A 21,903-nucleotide genomic window follows, 5' to 3' on the forward strand; every position below is an offset into this window, starting at 1 on the left:
AAAAAAAAAAAAAAAAAAAGGTTATACCATAGATGTAAGATCAGTGTACCACCTGTATTTCATGTTCATGTGTGTACGTATATGTTTATACATTGTACATATGTATATGCATATTCCTATATGGATAAAAGAATCTGAGATTACTTTTCAGCTCTAACATCAATTATAAAAGTCATCAATGTTTATAACAGATTTGTCAGGCACCATGCTAGGTATTTTATTTTATTTTATTTTATTTTATTTATTTATTGAGACTGAGTCCTACTCTATTGCCCAGGCTGGAGTGCAGTAACATGATCTTGGCTCACTGCAACCTCCACCTCCTGGGTTCAAGCAATTCCCATGCCTCAGTCTCCCAAGTAGGTGGGAATAAAGGCATAACCCACCACCCAGGGCTAATTTTTGTGGTGACACATTTTCACCATGTTGGCCATTCTGTTCTCGAACTCCTGGCCTCAAGTGATCCTCCCACCTTAATCCCTCAAAGTGCTGGGGTAGCAGGTGTGAACCACCACATCTGGCCCATACTAGGTGTTTTATAAGCATGATCTCATTTAATCCTCACGAGGCCAGTATCAGGTAAATAATATAATTCCCGTTTGGTAGTTGAGGAAACTGTGCTTAATTATGAAGCCTAGCTGATTTCCCCATACATCTTGGCACATCACCTCCAGCCATGCCCTGGCTGCGAGATCCTTGTGGACTCTGGAAGTGCTACCAAGAAAGCAGATCTACTCCATCACATGAGGTGTGTCAAAAGCTGGGCAAGCCTCTAAAAGTCTTCTCTGGGTTGTGCTGGGGTGTGGAGGAGCATGTGTTAGGGACCTGGCTGCAGGGATATTTGGGAGAAGAAGTATAAGGGACCCTGTCCTGAGCAGGTGCAGATACACCAAGATTGGAGTGTGGTGCAGGTTGTGTGTTGTGGAGATTTCAGTGTCTGAGTGGCAACATGGTCAGGTGGAGTTGGGGATCTTGAGGGCCTGGATACAGAAATTGAAATTGACTTAAACAGGTCACAGAATTAGCATAGCTTTGCAAAGTCCCAGAAGAGCATGTTGGATTAATCTGTTCTCACCCTGCTAATAAAGAAACACTCAAGACTGGGTAATTTATAAAGGAAAGAGGTTTAATGGACTCACAGTTCCACATGGCTGGGGAGGCCTCACAATCATGGCGGAAGGTGGAGGAGGAGCAAAGGCACATCTTTTGTGGTGGCAGGCAAGAGAGTGTGTGCAGGGGAACTGCCCTTTATAAAACCATCAGCTTCTCATGAGACTTACTCACTATCATGAGAACAGCATGGGAAAAACCTACTCTCATGATTCACTTACCTTCCACTGGGCACCTCCCAATGGGTCCGTCCCACGAGATGTGGGAATTGTTACAATTCAAGGTGAGATTTGGGTGTGGACACAGAACCAAACCATATCACATGCGGTCTGCCCATTCTGCCCCGATCCCTGTGTTCACTGCCCGCCCCCATCCCTGTGTTCACTGCCCACCCCCACTAGGGCGAGCCTTTCCAGGCTGCTGTGCTCTGCTGGGGAGCTTCCCACAGTGCTGTGCTCTGCTAGGGAGCCCATCCCCTGGCCCTGCCACTGGAGTCACCTGCCTTCCAAGGACTCTGCTGTCCTTCAGGAGCACTCAGCCCTGGTTTGATTTGGGGATGAGCCTGGTTCTAGTTTTAGGCTGTGTCTGCTTCTCAGGCTTCTCAGAATCCTGATGATTATGTCCTTGTGTGGTTGGAAGGGCCTTTTCTGGGTGGCTGGCACTGGCCTGCAAATCCCCATGGGGTCCCACATTTGTGGGTGACCCTCACATCATCCCCTCAGTCTTCCTTTTTCTAGTACTTATTGATGAGAGAAATTTTCTCATTTCATATTAGAAACAGCTATGGCTTCCCTCAGAAGATTGAAAATCTTTTTAAAAAAATTGTTTTGGCTTTGTTTTCCATGGAAAATGGAAGTGACTCTGTTTTGAAACTGATGTAGGTGACCTTGGACGCGGAGTGGAATGCTGGGCCATCTAGGTTGCTTCAGCCAGGCTGAGGGAAGATTTATATCTCATATCCTGTTCCAGTTTTTTCTCCTTTTTCCTTGCTTGTGCTGGGAACCCTCCCTAACTTTCATGTTCATTTGGAAGCTGCTCCCTCCCCAGGCGTTCTAAATGGTCTCGAGGACCTAAAAGCTAGGAAGATGGGAAGAGATTTTGCAAGAATGATTGATTGAATGATTGATTGCAAGAATGATTTTTTGTACATGTCACAGCTGAATTAAGGTACCTTTATGGTTTTATGATGGCTGTGATAAAACACCAACAACTTGCCCTATTTCTAAAAGGAAATAAAACCTAACATGCTTATGATAGAAAAACTGACAGTCTGTTAGCTCATCATCAGACAGAGAATAGAGTGAGGGCAAGGTTAGGGAAGGTGGGATAGGTGTGGGGAAGAATTGCTGTGAGCAGGGAGAGATGACATAGAGAATTCTGTGGTCTGAATGTGCCTCCCTAAATGCTTGTGTCGTAAACCTAATTCCTAATGCAACAGCGTCAAAAGGTGTTTAGGTCATGAAGTCTCTGCCCTCATGAGTGGATTAATGTCCTTATAAGAAGGATTTGTGGAAGGAGTGGGTCTGCTCTCTTTGGACTCTCTGCCATGTGAGGGCACAGCCTTTTTTCCCTCCAGAAGATGCAGCAACAGGCATCTCTTGGATGCAGAGAGACTGGGCACTCCCAGCCAGTGCTTTGATTTGTGACTTCCCAGCCTCCAGAAGTGGGAAAAATACATTTCTGTTCTTCACAGATTACCCAGTCTCAGGTGTTTTTTTATAGCTGCACAAATAGACTAAGAGAGGAATGGCTCAAAGACAAGAAGAGGGAGAGATGGAAAAGAGGTAGGGGAAGAGACCACGAAGAAGGAAAAGAAAAAGAGGAGCAGAGAAAAAAACAAATAACAGAAACACACACCATGGCTCGGAGTCTCTGGTGTTGCAACAGCATCTAGTGGACTTTACTTTGGAATCATTCTGTAAGGAAAATAAACAACAGAGAAGGAACGAACACACAGGAAAATCTTTATTGCATTTCTAAATAACATGGGGAAATTATAAAATTAAAAAGCTTCAAAAATGCATTTGTAGGAATTGTGCTTTCCCAGCCTCCCCCTCCTCCATGGCGCACTCAGTGTGTGCATCCTCAGCATGGTTCAGAACTCTGGGATGCCTCCTCAGGGCCTCCTCCTCAGCCATTTGGGCCACGAACATTGGATCTGTGTGGATTTCTGTCTCCGTTTCTTATTTTTCCAAAGGAAGGTCTAGCATAGTCTCTGGCACCTGTGTTCTGCGCTGTGCTGGTCACAATGAGATGGGAGTGAAGCCAAGAGTCAGCCTGTGCCTTGGAGCTCCCTGTGTTGTTGGAAAGGAGAATTCCAGGAACAGCGACTGTGCAGAGGTCCCACCAACTGTGATGTCAGATGAAGGTCTCCTGCCACCCTGAAGGGTGTGCTAAGTCCCAGGCTAGTCACTGAAAGTTAACAAAGGCAGTAGCTGCCAAGTTTATCTCCAGTCTACATGGTTCTAATGAGATCACCTCTTATTTACAAAACCAATACAGTGTCTGCTGACACTCTTCCCTCACCCCTATCTGAATAGTGAAAGATTTAAAAGAACAACAGATACATCAACCCAAGACCCTTAGGTTTTGAGGATGAAGCCTCCATCTCCTCCTTAAACATACAGTTTGCTCAATACAGCTGCAATAGGTTTTCCCAATTCAAATTAAGAAATCAGGAAAGCCAGGGGCCCTAGCATTTTTTTTGACAAAGAGTCAGATTTATCTTGACCTGAAAAGTTTACCTTGACATCAAGTTGCCTTTGCCTTATACAGACACAGAGTTGATAAAGGAGATACTGGAGTAGAAAAATCTTGTCACTGTGTTTTCATAATTCTTCATTTTTCTTCCATGAAAGGCAACAAGATGTGATTTTGCAGCCTGCCAGAGGCTCATTATGCAATGCATGTTTGCAGATATTTGAGACTCATAGCCAGGGGAGAAAATGATGCATTCATAGCCAAATAGTGACTTTTTAAAAGAAAGAAAAAGTGTTTTCAATAAAGTGTTTCTTTCTATTTACAAAAGCCCATCTTTAAACTCCCCAGTCAGAGGTAAGAGGCAGATGCCAGGCCCATGACTTATCACAGGGTGTGGATTTTTTTTCTCTTCATACATCTGGAATTCTAATTAACTGGGATAGAATGATTCCGTCTATACAGTATGGCCTTTTTTTTCACCCTAGAACAGGAAGTCTGTCTCTTTATCTCTAAGGATACTCTTTTGGCCCACGGGGAAGGCCTCAGGGCCCTGAGACTGGCAAACTCTCCCCTCCTTGCTGCCTCTTAGGGGTGCTTTGGGGCGCTGGCCTGGCATGGAAGCTTCTCTGTCAGCATTGCTCAGGTTAGCTTGCTCTGCTCCTTCTGTGTTTCCATCAGCTTCACCGAAGCTCATCCTTCCAGCTGTGCCCCATATTGCTGACCACAGTTCTCCAGACTTCCTTTCTACTTGCCTGAGGGTGAGCAGACCTCTCTACTCTTATGTAGCCCTAGCTGGAGGAGCCTTGGCCATGGCCCTCCTTGCATGCACATACAGACACACACACACACTCTCACTGTCACTCATACTCACACTAATACACATTAGAGAACCTGTGTTCCCACTGGCCTGCCACCCAACCCCCAACACTGGGGACATTGCTGAAAGTTTCTTCATCCTGCAAAATGAAGAGAAGTAACATGGTGTGTAGAATCAAGTGGTGGATCAGGTGAAATTGACAGGAATGGGGAAGCTGGGTGGGAAGGGTTAGCTCAGTATCACAGCTGTGAGGTGAAAGTAGCAGTGGAAACAGAATAATGAAAAAGTGGAGACATTTTGAGGACTAGCCCTCCAGGAGGATGTTTCTGGATATAAGAAAATAAAAGGAATCAAAGGTGGGGGTCACAGTTTGACTCTGCAGCTAGAAATATGGTAGTGCCTCTGGCAGTAGAAGAGTTAGAAATGTGGGCTTGTTGGCAAGAAAACTTTGGGCACACTGGTTTGGAGATGAAGGAAATATTTCCAAAGAGAGCTAAGTGCCATGGAGCCTGGTGCTCCGTGTGCCCCAGGAGATGCTGGCTGATGGACGAGGAGAGGAGATTTGGTGAGCTCTCTGGAATTGGAGCCACTGGCATGACACTGTTGTGTGATCTGCTCAGATGACCCAAACGTGTGGGTGAAAGCTGAAAAGCTTTGTAAGTTACATAATGTAAATAATAGAATCCTAGCCTTGAAGAGATGGCAATGTCATGTTAAAGGTGTTTCTGACATCAGTCCCATTCCTGATACTTCTGGAGGCAGAGGGAGCATCAGATCATTTCTTAGGTTGCCCAGGGACACTGTTGCATGCTGGAATTGGTGGGCAGACTTCCTTTTTGGGACGTGTATTACCTGTCATTACCAAATGCTCGTGCATTGTTTTCTTGAGCAAGACACTCTGACTTGCTGTGGAAGCTTGTTGAGTATTTAAAGGCAGTTACCATGTGAACCCTGTCCAAGCTAAACTTGATGGGTACTACAGATAGTCCTTGGGGACATAATTTTCAACTCTTCATCATACTGGTTACCAACTCTTCTGTTCATGTAGCATAAAGAATAGTAATATGGTAGCTGGGATACGATTTCTTCCACAAATCCCATCTCTGCTTTGTTACAACTTTTAGCAGCAGCCCTGGTGTTGCCCCAATTTGAACTGGTAATCCACCGAGACTTCCAGGTTTTCATTACACATTTTATCTGCCAGTTTCTTCCATTCTGCATGTCTGTGATTGACTGATTCACATCTATATTCAGGGCCTTGTATTTTTCCCCCATTGATTGTAGGCCAGAGTTCCAGGCTCAGGATAATTAAGAATTCTGTTTTGGCTCTTTATGTTATCAGCTTTTAGTGCTAATTTTATTTAACAAAAAATGAATAACCAGATCTTCTATGCCATTGATGAAAATGTCCAGTGGGACAGAGACAAGGAATGCATAAACTAGTGCAGCCTGCAGGTCGACACTGATCAGTCAGGGCATTTTAGGGCCATTGTGCAATTAGTGGGAAGCTGCTGAACTCTGACCATCCAGCTGTGTTTCGTCATTGGGTTTACAAGGCCTTCCTGGAATCTAGATATGCTGCATCTGACAGTCAGTGCCAGAGCTTTGGGGCCACATATGCCTGCACCATCCTTGGTGTGGGTTACTTTTTTCATCTGTAAAATGCGGGTGATAATAGAGAAGAAGGTGTAAAACACTGAGCAACAGGAGAGGCCCAGGATGGCTTCCCACCCCTGCCCTAGGAGTACGGGGTTTTATTCTTTTCTCTTCTCCTCTACCACCTTATTGACCTTCCCTGTGGCGTAAGGCTTTTGTCTCAAGGGGGAGAAGGCTCTGGCTGGGGTTTCCCGCCCTTTCACAGTGCTGGCTGCTCCCCACTCCCCCGGTCCTTTAGGGCTGTTGCAGTTCTGCCTATTGTGCGGCTGTGCACCTGCGCCCAGCTTGTTTGTGAGTGCCATGGAGAGCAGCCTCCTGGTGGATGCGAAATCCCTTTGTGTCTGCAGTTCCAAGGAGTTTATGCTTGATGGTAGCCCACAGTTGACATGTGACAATTTGCTAAAATTATTATCTGATGTTTTCTTGTTTTAATTATTATTATTTTTTGAGACAGGGTCTCGCTCTGTCACTCAGACTGTAATATAGTAGTGCAATCTCGGCTTACTGCAGCCTCAACAGCTCAGGCTCAAGCCATTCTCCCACCTCAGCCTCCTGAGTAGCTAGGACCACAGGGCACACACCACCACACCCAGCTAATTTTCTGTGTTTTGCATAGAGATGGGATTTCACCATGTTGTCCAGTCTGGTCTCAAACTCCTGTACTCAAGTGATTCTCTTGCCATGGCCTCCCAAAGTGCTGGGAACACAGGCAACAGCCACTGTGCCCGGCCGGCCTGAATTTTTCCTACTGTTTTGTATAAGTGACTTCATCTTCCTCCCCTCCCCTGCCTCAGATAGGCCATTGCTGGCCTCTCACCCTTTCTGGGTGGATAGTACCCTCTCCCTCCATAGATTGCAGGCTACTTGGTTTTCCTGCAAACCCAGGTGTATGATAGGCTCAAGAAAAGTTATGGTGTAAATGATTTTCTCTGTCTTATCATTAGGTTGGGAGTGACGCTTGACATCTTTCCAGCAGGAAGCCAAAAATCCAATTGTTAATATTATAAAAAAAACACTGTAAATGTACTGCAATAGCATGAGATGTACTCAGCCAGCAAATTCTATATGATCCAGGCAAAGGGAGTTACGAGAACATTAGTTAATTCCTTGAATTGCGCTATTGTCTTAAGTCCATCCTTGATATTGGATGTTGTGTTTATGATTCCCACATTAATTGAATTGAAATATATTTCATTAATAGAAATTTCATTAAGACTAATTTTTTCATAATTCAGTTAATGATAACAAGATTTAGAAAAATATAGCAACTGGGTGTGTTGAGCCTGTAGTCCCAGCTACAGGGAGGCTAAGACAGGAGGCTCCCTTGATCCCAGTTCATGATCAGCTTGAATAACACAGAGAGACCCCATCTCAAGAAATGAAAATAGTTAAGGTTTATTGGTATAATAAAGAAATGTTAATATAAAAAATAACCTTTTAAAACATTTACTGAATTTTCTAGAAACACTACCACATAAAGATCATCATTTTGGGGTACATTTTCTTCTAGTTTTTCTTTGAATTTTTCTTACAGAGTTAATTCTAAGTATATTATAAGCATTTCCTGTATTTCTACAATATTTTAAAATCACAATATTTACTGCCTACATAATACATAATCATATGAATGTACTATTATTCATTTGACTTTTCTTATCTTTTAATCGAATTGTTTCCAATATTATGCTGTATCTAAAGAGCTTTGTTTCTAATGGCATGAACATATACTTAGTGAATGAGGTTATGTTTGAATTTTTTGCATGTTTATCAACATTTATTAGATAAGATTTCTAAAATTCCATGGGTTTTAATGGCATAGTCATGTAATATTTGCGCTGGAGACATTGTGGGTGTAATATGCCAGCTTCTTCTTTAGGACAGTTGCTATTCTGCCGGCCACTTGGCTGTGCATACCCAGAACACTCATTCTCACTGATTTGATATGTTAGAGGCCCCCATGTGAGAATAAGCTCAGTAGGAGAAAAAAGGGAAAAAGTAAGTTTTACTAGTTATTGTTTTAGGAAGACCTCAGCGAGGACTCAAAGAGGGCAGCAGGCTGAGGAGGCCCCACTGTTCAGATGGGTCTCCAGCCACGGGGCTAAGCAGCAGTTTCTTCCATTCGTGCTGAGATGATCGTCTTCAGGGAGCTGATGGGAGTGGCTCCTCAATTCTTCAGAGGCTTGCTGATAAACTAGAATTTTAACTTACAGAGATATTATCCTTGTGAATGCAAGAAGAAGAAACTAAAGGTACAGCTTTGACTCTTCTGCCCCTGTAGCCCAGGTCAACCAGCTGAGTTTTAGCAGCTGGAGGAAGAGTAAAAGTGCGTGGCTGTAATCTGGAAGAAGATTTGGGGACATGCAAAAACCCCAAAGTAGGCAGCATGCTGTTCCTCCAAGAGAGATGTTCTACCTTTTTCTAGGAGAGTTGGATGGGCAAGAGAATCAGAAGCATCACAGGCTTCTGGAAGCCCGCAGGGTTCTGCGACTCTCTACTCCAGCCCCCGCCTGCCAGCCCTTCTCCTCCTACTCCAAAGTGGATGTTTTCTGATTCTTTTCCACTTTTATTCATGGTCCTTTAAAGAAGCTCTTACAAAGCCAGTCCCCCCAAAAGGGGGCCTTTCCCTGATAGGTGCTGTGAAGCCAATACGCAAAACCAAAAGTGAGCGCCAAACACTGCAGGCTTTATTCGATGGCCGTGGAATTGAGACATGGGAGCATGGTTCATAAATCAACTCCTCGGTTCAAGAGAGTCAGGAAGTCACAGATACAGGGCATCTTTAATGAAGGGGTTGGGGCATTAAAAGCAAGGGAAGGAATATTCATGTCTTTTCTGGAAATGGGGAGACAACTTCTGAAACCGGAATGCCACTTTTCTTTTTGTCCTTTTATGGTTTCTTCTGATTGTTGTCGTGGTGATTATCAACTGTCATGGTGCTGGTGGGAGCGTCTTTTTCCATGGGAATCAGATTATTAATGAAGTTAGAAAATCTTCAGAGGTCAAGTGAGCTGCGACCTGGGTCTCACCAGTCTGAGCCAGTTTTGTCAGGAGTGGGAGCTTTTGACCTCAGGCATCCTGTTTCCCAAAGATGAGCAGAGTTAAGGTAGGAAAAAAATTTACTTGGTCATCTAGGCCTTTTCTGGGGTAAAAAACCTCCGTCTAAGTCCCCGAATTTTATCTCAATAGAGAAAATGCCAATTTGTAACACTGTTTATTATTATTTATTTTAATTATTATGAGTTGTTTGCTATATTTTACATTCTATAAGATTTCCTGTTCACTAGTGAAATCCTAAGGGCTACCCAGGCTTACACCTGGCTGCTATACTGAAAATTGCAGTAATGCATTGTGCAAATAATGGAAATCCCACAAATTGCATTGTGCCATAAGCAGGTTGGCTATCAGGCCCTTAGGCTCGACCATGTGGCTTGTGTGTACATGACTTCCTGTTCTGGTGGATGCACCAACCCAAGTCTCCACACTCTCCCTTGAAGACACCTGCAAGCCAAGACCCAGAGTTCTGCACTTAGTTAATATGTTTGGCTCTGTAGTTTATTTCTGATAATACCCACCTCATGTTACAGATAACCTGTTAGAGGTCAGGAGGGGAGAAATTTGGAGTTTGGGATGTCTGTTGGACTGTTTGATAACCAGTTATGAAGGCTTTAGGATGCGCCCTGAGCTGCTTGCTCAGAAATTCTGAGCTTAAGTGTATGGCATTGGGATACAATGTTTAAAGAGTTTGTATCTTAAATCATTTGAGATCTTTTTTTCTTTATAGCAATACCTAGTATATTCTAAAGTGCTGGTGAGCTTGTAAACAATGTGGCAAAGCTTTAAGATCAAGTTATCTTACCACTTTCAAACTCAGTTTTAATAACCAGCATCCATTTATGTAACAAAGGTTTATGATGTTTTAGTGGAAAATGAGACAAATAGAATGAAGCATGGTTTTCCAACCCCCTTTGTAATTTCAGTCTTGAGGTTTGGAAATTCTTTTCTTTTTAGGGTTGTTGAATTTTAGAAGAGAAATGAGGAATTTGAAGATTTTCTGGAATTCTTTTATTTTTGCTTAACGAGCAGCATATTTGACCTGCTAAGTATTGTTCTTAGCAGTAAAATGTGAAGGGACTTCCAGTTTGTTTTCATGTGTAAAAGGATTAGAAACTGTCTTTTTATTACCTTCCCACATATTTGGTGATTACATGTTATCTGAAATCTAGATACCCAGGTTCTGTACAGGCAACTCCACACTCTTCCTGTGGGTTGACCTGGAAAATAAAAACAACAAGGCTCTGTGTTGACACCATCCTGCTGCCCTTCCCTCCAGCCCAGCCTCCCTGGCACGGAGCTGACATTGAGCCCTGTGTTATTAATAGAATATGGAGGTTCAGTCCCTGGACTGAGGCTTGGCTTGAAAAATGTTACTTCCTTGGGTCAAGAGGTATCTCTGGTCCTTTGAAGGTTTGTAGCCTTTATTTTGAGAATGCAAAATGACAGCTGCAACAGAAAGTAAAGCTCAGCTCTGTAAGCACCAAAATGTGCCAAATCATTATGAAATGTGCAAAAATTGACAGCCATCTGTATGTTCCTGCTTTTTGCACCCCCCCTTATACAAGGGGATTATTTCAGATTCCTGTTATATACTATGTTTTAGCTACATGCTTTAGAACAACATAAACATAGTCCTTATCATAACAAACAACTAAAGATGGAAGACTAGTGTTTCCTAGATTGTAATTAAAGAAGATGTAGGTAACAGAAAGCCCAAAGGCTGGATCTAGAGCTCCAGTGTGTTTCTCCAGCCTAAAGGAAGAACGGCTGTTTGTGTGAACAGGAGCCCAAAGGCCATCACAGGGTTCTTTTGCTCCATGGAAGCTGGGAAAGGCTGGCTGGATCCAGTTCTGTCCTCTAGGAGTTCTCTGTTTGCATCTGTCCTCAGCAACCTGGCACTCCAGAGAATCTTGGATTCGGAGGGACCTTACATGGGGTCAGCCCGTCCACCGCCTACAGGCTCTGAAGTCCTTCTGCAGAGGCCTTCGTAAATGGCCCTGCAGAGCCCCCAGAGACAGGGAGCCTACTCCCTCGCTGCCAGCCTGGTTGTCTTGAGACCACTGATGCTGCTGATGCCTGCTTGTTGCCCTATACTCCTGTGTGACTGCTTTGTGACTGCTGTATCTTCCATGGCCTGGGATGCTCCATAAGAATGAGAATCAATCCTGATTGATTTCTCTTGGTGCTGGACAAATGGGCAGGTGCTTGAGCCTGTAGAGCATAGTGGATCCCTTCATTACCACGTGAAGGCATGCCAGGCAGAGCTGAAAATCAGACAGTTCAGACTGGAGTGGCACTTTGCTGACGTGTCTGGGCCACACCATGGTGTGTGCTCTGGCATTGGTGCAGCTTGTTCCACTCTCCTTGTTTGTGACACTCTTTCTTGCTGCCACACTGGACTTGCCTCTCCTGCTCTAACACTGTCCTCTCTGGTCTGTCGCTTCTCAGCAGATGTGGGCTGTGAATCTTAATATCCACTCCAGTTATTATAAAATGTGTCTAACATAGCGCAAGGGACACCAAGGGTGGATTTTTAAGAGCTGTGGGGTGACCAGTGTCTTTGGACTTGACAGAATGGGTGTGTGGCCTCCACTGTGGCTGTTCCAAGCTTCCAAGGGTTTTGACTGTATTCCAGATATATGAGGGCATCAGAGCACATGATTTCTGGATAAATGAGGTTGCCTGTAGAATTCTTTTGATGGAATGTAACTTTTTTACTTTCAAGTCGATGCAGTAAGGCTAGTAAGGTAATTCTGAGGAGGATCCTGCAGGACATATTTTGACAGTGAGTTAGTACATGCTTGCAATTAGCACCATGCATTTTTATAAAATTAATGTTTTAGTGCTCTTTTTTTCTAAAGTGTTTAACTAATATGCTTATTATTAATTTACATAGTGAAGCTTCCAAAAGTACATCCCCATAAACTTAAACTCAATAGAAGCCAAATTCCTAGGAACCTGAAATTATGAATCAGAAGATGTTTGGGATTAAAAAAAATAAAAATCAAATTAGATTGCCAAAAATACTCCAAACAGAGCCTGTATCGCAGAGGGGAGGGAGGCAGGAATAGGCATGTTCAGACCAACAGAAAAATGAGGCTTTGCTAGAAAACAGTGGTTTCTTAATTAGAGAGCCACATATGGGAGAGTGGCTTAGGGGTGCTGGGTGCCTGAGACCATATCGGTCAAGGCCTCATGACCACAGAGATGTTCAGAGGGGGCCTCTGTGAGGTGGGTGAAGGGGCCCTTCTGAGACCAGCTAATTGGGGGAGGGGGTTGGGCAGCAGCCAGGTTCTTTCCTGGGAAGGCATTTAGAGGCTTAAACCACATAATAATAGTCCACCCACTGAAGAAGTCACCAAGCCTGAACTTGCTAGGTTTTTTTATTTACTTGAAGAAATTTCTTCAGCCCTAAATATACAAAGCACAACTCATTATGCCATACCTTACCCTTCAACCTCCAACCGTGTAGTTGAGAAAAATACACTGGAATGTAGTTTCTTCCTACAGAATAGAAGCAGAGGAGCAATTGTGGCCTCAAGTTATGAGGGTAGACCCTCTCTGAAGAGTTCCCAGCACTCTAAAGTACTCAGCTCCCTGTGGAGGGAGGAGGTTACCTTGAGAATGGAAGCCCCAGGCATGGCTTGCCCTCAGCCCAATGGTGGGGGTGGGGAGGGGGGCTTGGCTCTGCTGCGGGCTGCTACGAGGTGGGAAAGGGAGGCTGGGGGCTGGGAAGGCTCACTCTACACAACATAGGGGGATGGATTTGGAGGACGGGCTGGCCTACCCTTCACACATATGCTGGCTGAACAGCTTCTCGTGGGTCAGATAGAGCATCTCTGTTGCCATGAAGCTTACATTCCTTAGGGGCAACAGAGGCATAGTAGGTGAACCAGTGTCTGTAGCAATTTTAGGTCATGATAAAGGATGTGGATAAAAAGGGGCTACTGTAGTGGCTCATGCCTGAAATCCCAGCACTTTGGGAGGCCATGGTGGGAGGTTTGCTGGATCCCAGGAGTTTAAGACCAGCCTGGGCAACAGAGAGAGATCCCATCTCTACAAAAAATTTTTAAAGAAAATTAGGCAGGCATAGTGGCACACAGCTCTAGTCCCAGCTACTCGAGAGGCTGAGATGGGAGGATGACTTGAGCCCAGGAGTTTGAGGCTGCAGTGAGCTATGTTTGCACCACTGCACTCCAGCCTGGGTGACAGAGTGAGACCCTATCTCAAAAAAAAATAATAATAATGAGGTGGTTGGGCACAATGGCTCACACCTGTAATCCCAGCATTTTGGGAGGCGAAGGCAGCAGGATCACCTGAGGTCAGGAGTTCAGGATCAGCCTGGTGAACATAGTCTACTTAAAATACGGAAATCAGCCAGGCATGGTGGCAAGCGCCTGTCATCCCAGCTACTTGGGAGGCTGAGGCAGGAGAATCACTTGAACCTGGGAGGCGGAGGCTGCAGTGAGCTGAGATCATGCCACTTCACTCCAGCCTGGGCAACAGAGCGAAACTCTGTCTCAAATACGTACATACATACATACATACATACATACATACAAACAGAGTGATGTGATAATGACCAAGGGGCTCTTTTAGGTAAAGGAGTCAGGAAGGCATTTTCTATAATGAGAATTTCTCTGACCTGAAGGATGAGGTCAGTCCTGTGATGATTGGTTCCGGGTGGGCTTCAGGCAGAAGGAATAACAATGAGAAGACCCTGAATCATGGATGAACTCTGCTGTGTGAAAAACACTCACACAACTACAGGGCTTAGCATGTGAAGCACACTGGGCCAGAATGGGTGTGTCAGGAAAGGAGGTCAGAGGGCTTGGCAGAGGCCAGCACAGAAAGCCTGCGGGGACAGGCAGCACCCTGGGCATGATGGGGAGTTCTGAGGCTTGAGAGCAGGAGGCTGCAGTGGTCACTCTCACTGCATTTTGGAGAATGGACTTCAGCAGGACAAGGCCAGCAGCACTCAGGCTATTGTGGTGGTCCAGGGTGATGAACAGAGAGGATGTAAACTGGTAGGTTTGAGACAGAATTTGAAGGGAGCTCTTCCAGCACTGGTGGATGGATTTGCTGTGGGGATGGGGTGAGGGAGGTGCAGGCGAACCCCTCCCAGTGCTCAGGGTGGTGGAGCCTTGTCCTGTGGTGGGGGCTTTGGAGGGAGCAGGTTGGGAGTGGCGGGTGGAAGGGGGTAAGCGTGATTGAAGATTGAGACTTCTGTTTTGACCACAGTGCATCTGTTAGCATCTGAGTGGAAATGGCAGGAGGTTATATGACGCCTGCTCAGGAGTTTGGTCAGGCCTGGAGAGCAATACTTAGCATCTGGTCTTAGGTGGACTTTCAAACCAGGGCACTAGATGAACTCACGTAGAGAGAGTATGGAAGGGAGAGAGGGAGAGTAAAGAGGAGTGAAGTCTGCCATCTTCCCACACCGAGAGACTCAGAACCCAAAGGAACCATTGAAAAAGGAGCCACTCAGGAGACTTTGGTTGCCCAGAGGGAGAGGAAGTTGTTTCTGGAGAGAACTACAGGTCACATGGTGCTGAGAGTTCAGCAAAAATGGGCAGAGAAGTAACCAGTGGGTTCGACAGCATGGAGGCCACTGGCGGCCTTGAGTAATCTGAGGGGTGGTGATGAGTCTGTGGGAACTTAGGGGGCGGAGCCAGGGGCTGTAGCAAGTCTTTGGCGACGTTCCCTCATAAAGGGGAGCTGAGCACATGGGCACTGACTGGAGAGAGATGTGGAATTGAGGAAAAGACAGATGGTGTGCTTGGTAGGTAGGACAGCAGAGGAGAGGGAAGCAAGGGGGTAAAGGGGTTGCATGAATGTGGATGAATGACGGGGTGGGTGGTGTTTTTAAGCTATTCCCTGTGGACTGCACAACACAGTGCCTTCTTTGGGCCCCCAAACTTACCTATATATTCTACCCATGTCCCCTAATGCTGTGATGTGGGTAGATGCATCTGACAGGCACAGAATTTTCCTTGGGCTGCAGAACACAGGGAAAAGCTAGAGCTGATTTGCCACAGCCAGTGACAGAGGCTCAAGGGCTGGGTGAGAGGTCATGGATTGATTGGCCTGGTCACTGACTGATTTATTCAGTCAACAAGCACCTTCCAGCTCCCTCTGTGCCAAGTGCAGTTCCAGGCCCTGCAGCCACAGTGAAAATAAGCCCCCCCTTTCCTTGAAAGTGCATATTGCCAATAGGGGGATGGGGCCACTGACAAGCCAGCTGTTGTGACTTTAGACGAATTGTTTAACCTGCTGTTTCTGCTTCTTCACCAGAAAAATAAGAACCGTGCTTGTGCCTACCTCACAATGTTATAGTTGGGGTAAAACGAAGACGTAATCAATTCAGCAAATGCTTATCTTTTGGGAGTTGCCAGGCTTGAGTTCTGGAGCCACGCATCCTGGGTTCATGTCCTAGTTCTGTATTTTACTGCGTGACTGAGAGCAGGGAACTTTGTTACCTCAGTTTCCTGATCTGCACAATAGGGATAGTACTAACACCTGCCTTCTGAGGCGTCTAATGAGGGACTGTGAGGATGTGTGAAGGAATCTGTGTAATCACTGACAGCATCTCATCTGAGGAGCGCTGGGTGCCCGCTGCAGTTAGGAAGATGCTCTCAGGTGCACAAGGCCTCGTTGGCAGTGATGTGATGGTTTTATCTCTTTTGCCAGTTCCGCCTGGTGGTGAAGACAGCCCTGAAGCTGCTGCTCGTTTTTGTGGAGTACTCGGAGTCCAACGCGCCTCTCCTAATTCAGGCTGTCACTGCTGTGGACACGAAAAGAGGTGAGTAGTCCCCCCCGACCTTATGTAATGAAGGTGAAGATGTCTAAGGCTTCTGCATTCTACATGCTTGAGACAGAATTAAGAATTAACAGAATTCCCGAGAGGTGGACTTCCACTGCAAGAAACATTTTTGAGGATAGTAAACACACAAAGTTTAGGGCTGGAGTGTGGTTTGACAATGAAAGAAAAGTGCTCGTGGGCTTACCTGGGAGAGGTCAGTTGCTGAGCTTGCCTTTGCCTCTACCCAGCTCCTGCCATCGAAACACGGAAGTCCAGCTCCTCCTCCTGTTCTTCCTGTCTTGTCCAGGGTTGCCCTGGCTCCTTCCTCCCCTCCCCTCTATGCTTCATTGCTTATAACCCCCAGGTGTTTCTAGAATCTTCCCCCTTCCTCTCCTCTATCCCCTGCCCTGCCTTACCCAGGCTCTCACTGTGTTTAACCTATGCTCCTGGCCACCCTCCAAAACAGTTTGGTCACATCCTTTCACATACAAAACCTGCCAGTGGCTTCCCAGTGCCTAGAGCATAAAATCAGTCCCCTTCCCCTAACTGAGGGGGCCCTTTGCCCTTCAACTCCTGCCCACCTGCCACCCCCATCTCCCACCTGTTTAAAGCCCACCTGTGTACCTCTTCTCTGCTGTGGTACTGTTGCCCATCTCTGTCTCTCCAAGTGGGGATTCTCTGCTCAAGGATGGGGTCTTTGTCTGCCAGCGTGGTGTCCCATCACCCCAGCTGGCCCAGAGCCAGCAGGCATGCTGCAAACACATAGTGAAGAACCAGCTTCGGCTCTGGGTTACTGTGTAACATGCTACAGACCCTGTGATATTTGGAAGCCTGGGATTAAAATGCTTCCCAATTAAAAGGGTTTTTATCCTTTTGTCTTTTGTAGTTTGTTTTCCTCCCCAATAGGACTCAGTTATTATTTTCATTATCTCTACAAGACTCAAGAACAAAAACTTGACAATATTTTTTCTTTTTATGATTATAACAATACTACTAAAAACTTGGGAAAAGGTTAAAAAAGATAATAAAAATTCACTTCTGATCTCAACAAAGATAATCACTGTTAAGCAGTAGGCATATTTCCTTATAGTTGTGTGTGTGTGCACACACTTATGCACAAACCAACCAGAATGTGTCAGAAACAAAACAAGGGGCCTGAATTGCACTTTTGATTCAAACCAGTGTATCTATGATTTAGCATTACTCAGATCCACTTTCGAATGCTGAATCCAAATGTGAAAGAGAGTAGCTTGGGTTGTTTTAGAAGTTGAGTAAAAGTTAATGAAAGGCATCCAGGGCCTTAAACTGGGGCTCCTGTACTTTCTACATGAACATGCAGGCAGCTGTTGGCACTAGGCATGGCTGACAGCAGGGGCAACTTGCTGTTCCTTTTTTGAGGGTATGTGAGGGAAACAAACTCTAGTATATGGTCAGGGCCTGTGAGTTTGGAAGGTGTTTCCCAAGCTGAGGCAAGTTTCTTCTGCCACAGGATGTTCCCCTCTGCTGCTAGGTATAAAGACCCTCATGGCTAAGAGCAGATCATGGGGCCGGCCAGGAATCCTTGATAAGGAATGCCGATGGCACAGAAACCAGGTCTAGCTTTTCAAGGCTGGCCAATTAGGTTTAAGGCCAGCGGTGTGTGCTTTGGCAGCTGGTAGGCAGCAGCTCCTCTCCTTCATCCCTGAAGGATTTGTACTTCATCTCCTAACTCTGGGGGTTGCTTTAGGACTACTAATAAACTCTTCATCTTCCTGTCCTAAGTTCCAGGTAACCCAAGGACCCTTGCTATGGGTGTGAGTTAGTGGGGGCCAGCTTCTCATGACCTGGGGTTCTCCTTTGGCTTTGCTGAGCTGGCAGCTCAGAGTTCCCTTCCTTGGACTTCATATCTCATAAATGGAATGTTGGGATGGATGAGGGAGTGATCCTGAGATGAACCCAGGGCTTTGTATGCCATATCTAAGACACCATCCATAGCCCCAGCCAGAGATTCTCACCTGTACCAAGTCTTTCCACCAACATTAAGCAATGGCCATCTTTTACTGATTAGCAAAAATTAAAAAAAAAAAAAAACAGCTAATGAATTGTTTTTGGCTTTATGGTTTTTGCCTATAAAATTTCCTAAACCTTTGGCAACTGCTGTTATCTGTCTGCCGCTGAGCACTAGCAGCTGAAAACAAGGAACGGCACTAATGGAAAAACTCAGAAATACCTTATCACATGTGGCTCAATAGCATGTTTCTTTATGGGCATGTGTGGTCTTGGCTGTGGTTTTATAATGAATACATATAACATCATCCTATTTTACTGCTAGTAAAATTGTTCATGAATCCTATGATGGAATTAAACATATAAATATGTCACGGTGTTCTGCAGAGAGCAACATGACTTCCAGGTGTGTTTCCACCTAGTGGGTTTAGAAGCAGCCCTCCAGTTCCCTCTCAACTGGGTGAGAGAGCAGACAGGTGCCAGAGGTGATTTAGGGTCAACTGAGCATATCCATTTGTGTACAAGTTTATAAATCATAAATTTTACTTCTCAAAGTGGCTTTAGACTCATCCTTCAGCAGGGATGAATGAGCAAATAAGCAGCTGTCTTTTTAAATAGTTTCTTTTGAATGATGAAAACTGTCAGATTTAAGGAATCGGCAATAAAACCAACAAATAAACTACCAGTCCTCAAAAATCATTACTGCCTAAAGTAAATGAAGTTGTCCAGAATGAATTCCCTTGGTTGCTTTATAAATATAAACATCATACATGCTGCATGTGGGCTAACCAGAGGCTTCATTCTGCAGTGTAGGCAATTTGGTCTGTGGCCAAGAGTGGGTCAGTTAGCAGGGATAAAAGCCAAAGGGGTTCAAGTCCATCCTAAGGAGTGATCGGTGTTTATGAAGAAGGAACATTTAAAATGCTCCATTTGACAAAGGCAATTGCAGTTTTGCCCAGGGGCCGAGATAATAAGGTGGATTCAAGTTCATCTCTGGGTCATGGTGTGGTGTTAAAATCAGACCACTGGATCTTCTTTTCTTTGCTTGCATCTTTAAGTCACTTTCCCTTTCTGGTGACCAGGGTCTGGCAGGAAGACAGAAAGGCAGTAATGCTCATGGGAGCCGTTAGAGAGCCTTGCTTTGTCATTTTGCCATGTCAGAGACTCCCTTTCCTTGAGGTCTTCCCTGTGGTGGTTGATGGGAAAGTGATTGACACTCCTCCGTTGTCTGGGTATGGGGTCCTTCTGTCTGAGTGAACAGGTTTGCCTCTCCCACAGAGGGTGAGGCAAGTGACCAGAGAGGATAACTCATGTTGAAATTTGTCATAAATCTTAAGTCCCACTAATTTGGCTCAGCATAGCTTTTGAAGTAGTTCAGTTTTTCATTTGAATGTAAGGTGATGAGATATGACATAATTCTTAAGCATATGTATCACACATGATCAGCGGGGAGAAAATTCAGCCATCCTTTCAAGACTTTCAGCCATGTCTGCCTTGTGCTTAAGAGTATGTCAATCTGTGAAGATCGTGTGAAGCATAGTGGAAGCTACAGGTTGTCAGAACTCAAGCTGTTTCCATCGTTATTTATAGCAGAAGCATCTACATTGAGTGTGTTTATCTATTATGTGGAAAGACATGGAATGTGCTGTGAAGAGCTTCTGTTTGAGGGTTAGACCAACCCATGTCCGAGGCGCTAAGCTAAATATCTTAGTTTCCTTTGGATTTAATGCAGAGATTTAGAAAAGTGAGGGGTGGGGAAGTATTGAGCAATTGATTCTGTGTGTATTTATTTATCTGGGTTAAGAGGGCTGGCCAGGGAGTCAGTGCAGATGGTCCACCTGGAGGTAAACTGGTGGACCAACCACCACCATTACAATTACAGCTACTGATATTTAGGTATCTGCCATGTAACAGACACAACTCTAAACAGTTTTCACATAGGACCGATTTATTTGGCACGTATTTGAATATCAGTTGTGTGCTTGCAGTCATCAGGGAAAAAGGCTCTCACAGAACCTGTACTTCAGTGTTTTGGGTGGGGGTGAGGGGCGGTGGAGTTGGAGAGAGACAGATGACAATGATTAAGTATTGTCTTCTAATGCACTCCAGCAACGCTGAGGAAAAAAGGCAAAGTGCTTTATCCCAATGACAATTCTCAGTAATCCTATAAGGTGGGTACAGTCACTCCAGAGACCTTAGGAGCTCCAGGTGAACTTCCTGAGCCCCTCCATTCCACTCTTTCTCTGTTATGTGAAGGGATAGCATCATATGGTTTGTGATTCCGGTATAGGAATCCTCTCCCCCGCAAAACACACACACACACACACACACACACACACACACACACACACACACACACACACTGTAGGGAGTTAGCAAAGGCAATGAGGGCAGTAAGTGGACCATGTCATCCTGACAGGAGCTCCTAGGAAACTTGTAAGTGCTGGTGTTTTACACAGGCCTTAGCCTGAGGCCTGCCAGTGCTGTTTGTGTTGAACCAAATGTTTCTTCCCTTTCACCTCCATCCTTGTAAATATTTCCCATTTTCTGCCCCAAAACAATAAAAAGAATGAACATTCAGCCTAACAGTGTATGAATATATGCACATTCCCAGATTTAAAATCCTTAAATGGTATTAAGAGACTCAGATAACACAGCTGAAGAACACATTTTTCAGTTAAATTAAGCCAGTGTTTGGGTGTTCTTATTATAAAAGATTAGATGCACACGTGTGCATGTGTCTGTTTAAGGGGAGGACGGCCGTAGTCTGGCTACCTCCCCCACTTTCTCTGGGCTGGTTCCTTGGCCTTTGCTCCCTCAGTCCCTGTTTGGCATTTTGGCTCCAAAATAAGAAACCAAAAGTAGTTCTGAGCCCATGAGCACCGCTAGAAATCCTTAGTTTTGATACCTTCTCCCCTAACATTCTTCCTTTGAACCATGCATGGGGAACTCACTAGAACATGTGTTTTATGCCAGGGTTTGAAACAAAGTGTGAATGTTAGAAGCTGCCCCTGTTATAAATACAAACGGCGGCATCCAGATCTCTTAAACTGCACCCGGACAGTGAGGCCCAAGGCCTGCTGATCGTATTGATTGACTGTCCTGAGGGCTGAAATGGTTATTTTGTGGGGGTTGGAAGAACAACTACACTGTGGTGTGGACTTCCAAGCAGTTTGATGATCAACGTCAGCAAGTAGATAACTCAGTAGTTAGCAGGTGAAAGAACATGTCTTCGTGCTCAGTTAGCAAGGAAGACTTCCATGCTCAGTTAGCATAGAAGACTGCCCGGTTCTGACTGGCTGGGCAACTTAGCCAAAGAAAAGGCTTCCTGTTCACTTAAGAAAGACAGAAGATCTCCACATTGAGCTACATTTGTGTCTTTGACACCTTGTAGTAAGTAGGAGCCTATTCTTTGTTTAGTCCTCTTAAATCCTCTTAAATACTGTCTTCTCTGCTTTCCTTACCACGTGCATCTGCCCCCTGGTTCTTTTAAAATTGCTCCAGCTTGACCCACTTCATGCCTTCTCGGAAGTCTCCATTCTCTATTCAGCAGACATTTTACTGAGCATGTACTATATGCCAGGCGCTGTCCTAAGAGCACAGAGATCAACAAGACAGATACTACCATGGTCCTTGGGGAACTTTTGTTTACAAGGTCAAAATCAGCTCTTATATAACCCATCCAAGGACCAGCATTTGCAAACTACTGTATTTAGGCTATTTCCAAGTTTACTTTTCTCAAGCAAAAATAAGCAGTATCCCTTTGAGATCTTTATAG

The 21,903-nt window shown here is 45.0% G+C and overlaps 1 protein-coding gene across 12 annotated transcripts in view; it reads left to right on the plus strand.

The window, feature by feature from the left end:
- The window catches only part of FHOD3 (formin homology 2 domain containing 3), a 487,025-nt gene that overhangs the window by 276,396 nt on the left and 188,726 nt on the right, over positions 1–21,903 (plus strand). For all 12 annotated transcript variants that reach the window (XM_037730378.1, XM_037730382.1, XM_037730380.1 and 9 more), the window contains exon 7: positions 16,028–16,139. In XM_037730378.1, the coding sequence (XP_037586306.1) occupies positions 16,028–16,139 (112 nt within the window). The remainder of the gene's footprint in view (positions 1–16,027; positions 16,140–21,903) is intronic.

The sequence above is a fragment of the Cebus imitator genome, unplaced genomic scaffold, assembly GCF_001604975.1.
Source record: "Cebus imitator isolate Cc_AM_T3 unplaced genomic scaffold, Cebus_imitator-1.0 Scaffold342, whole genome shotgun sequence".
Classification (NCBI taxonomy): Eukaryota; Metazoa; Chordata; class Mammalia; order Primates; family Cebidae; genus Cebus; species Cebus imitator.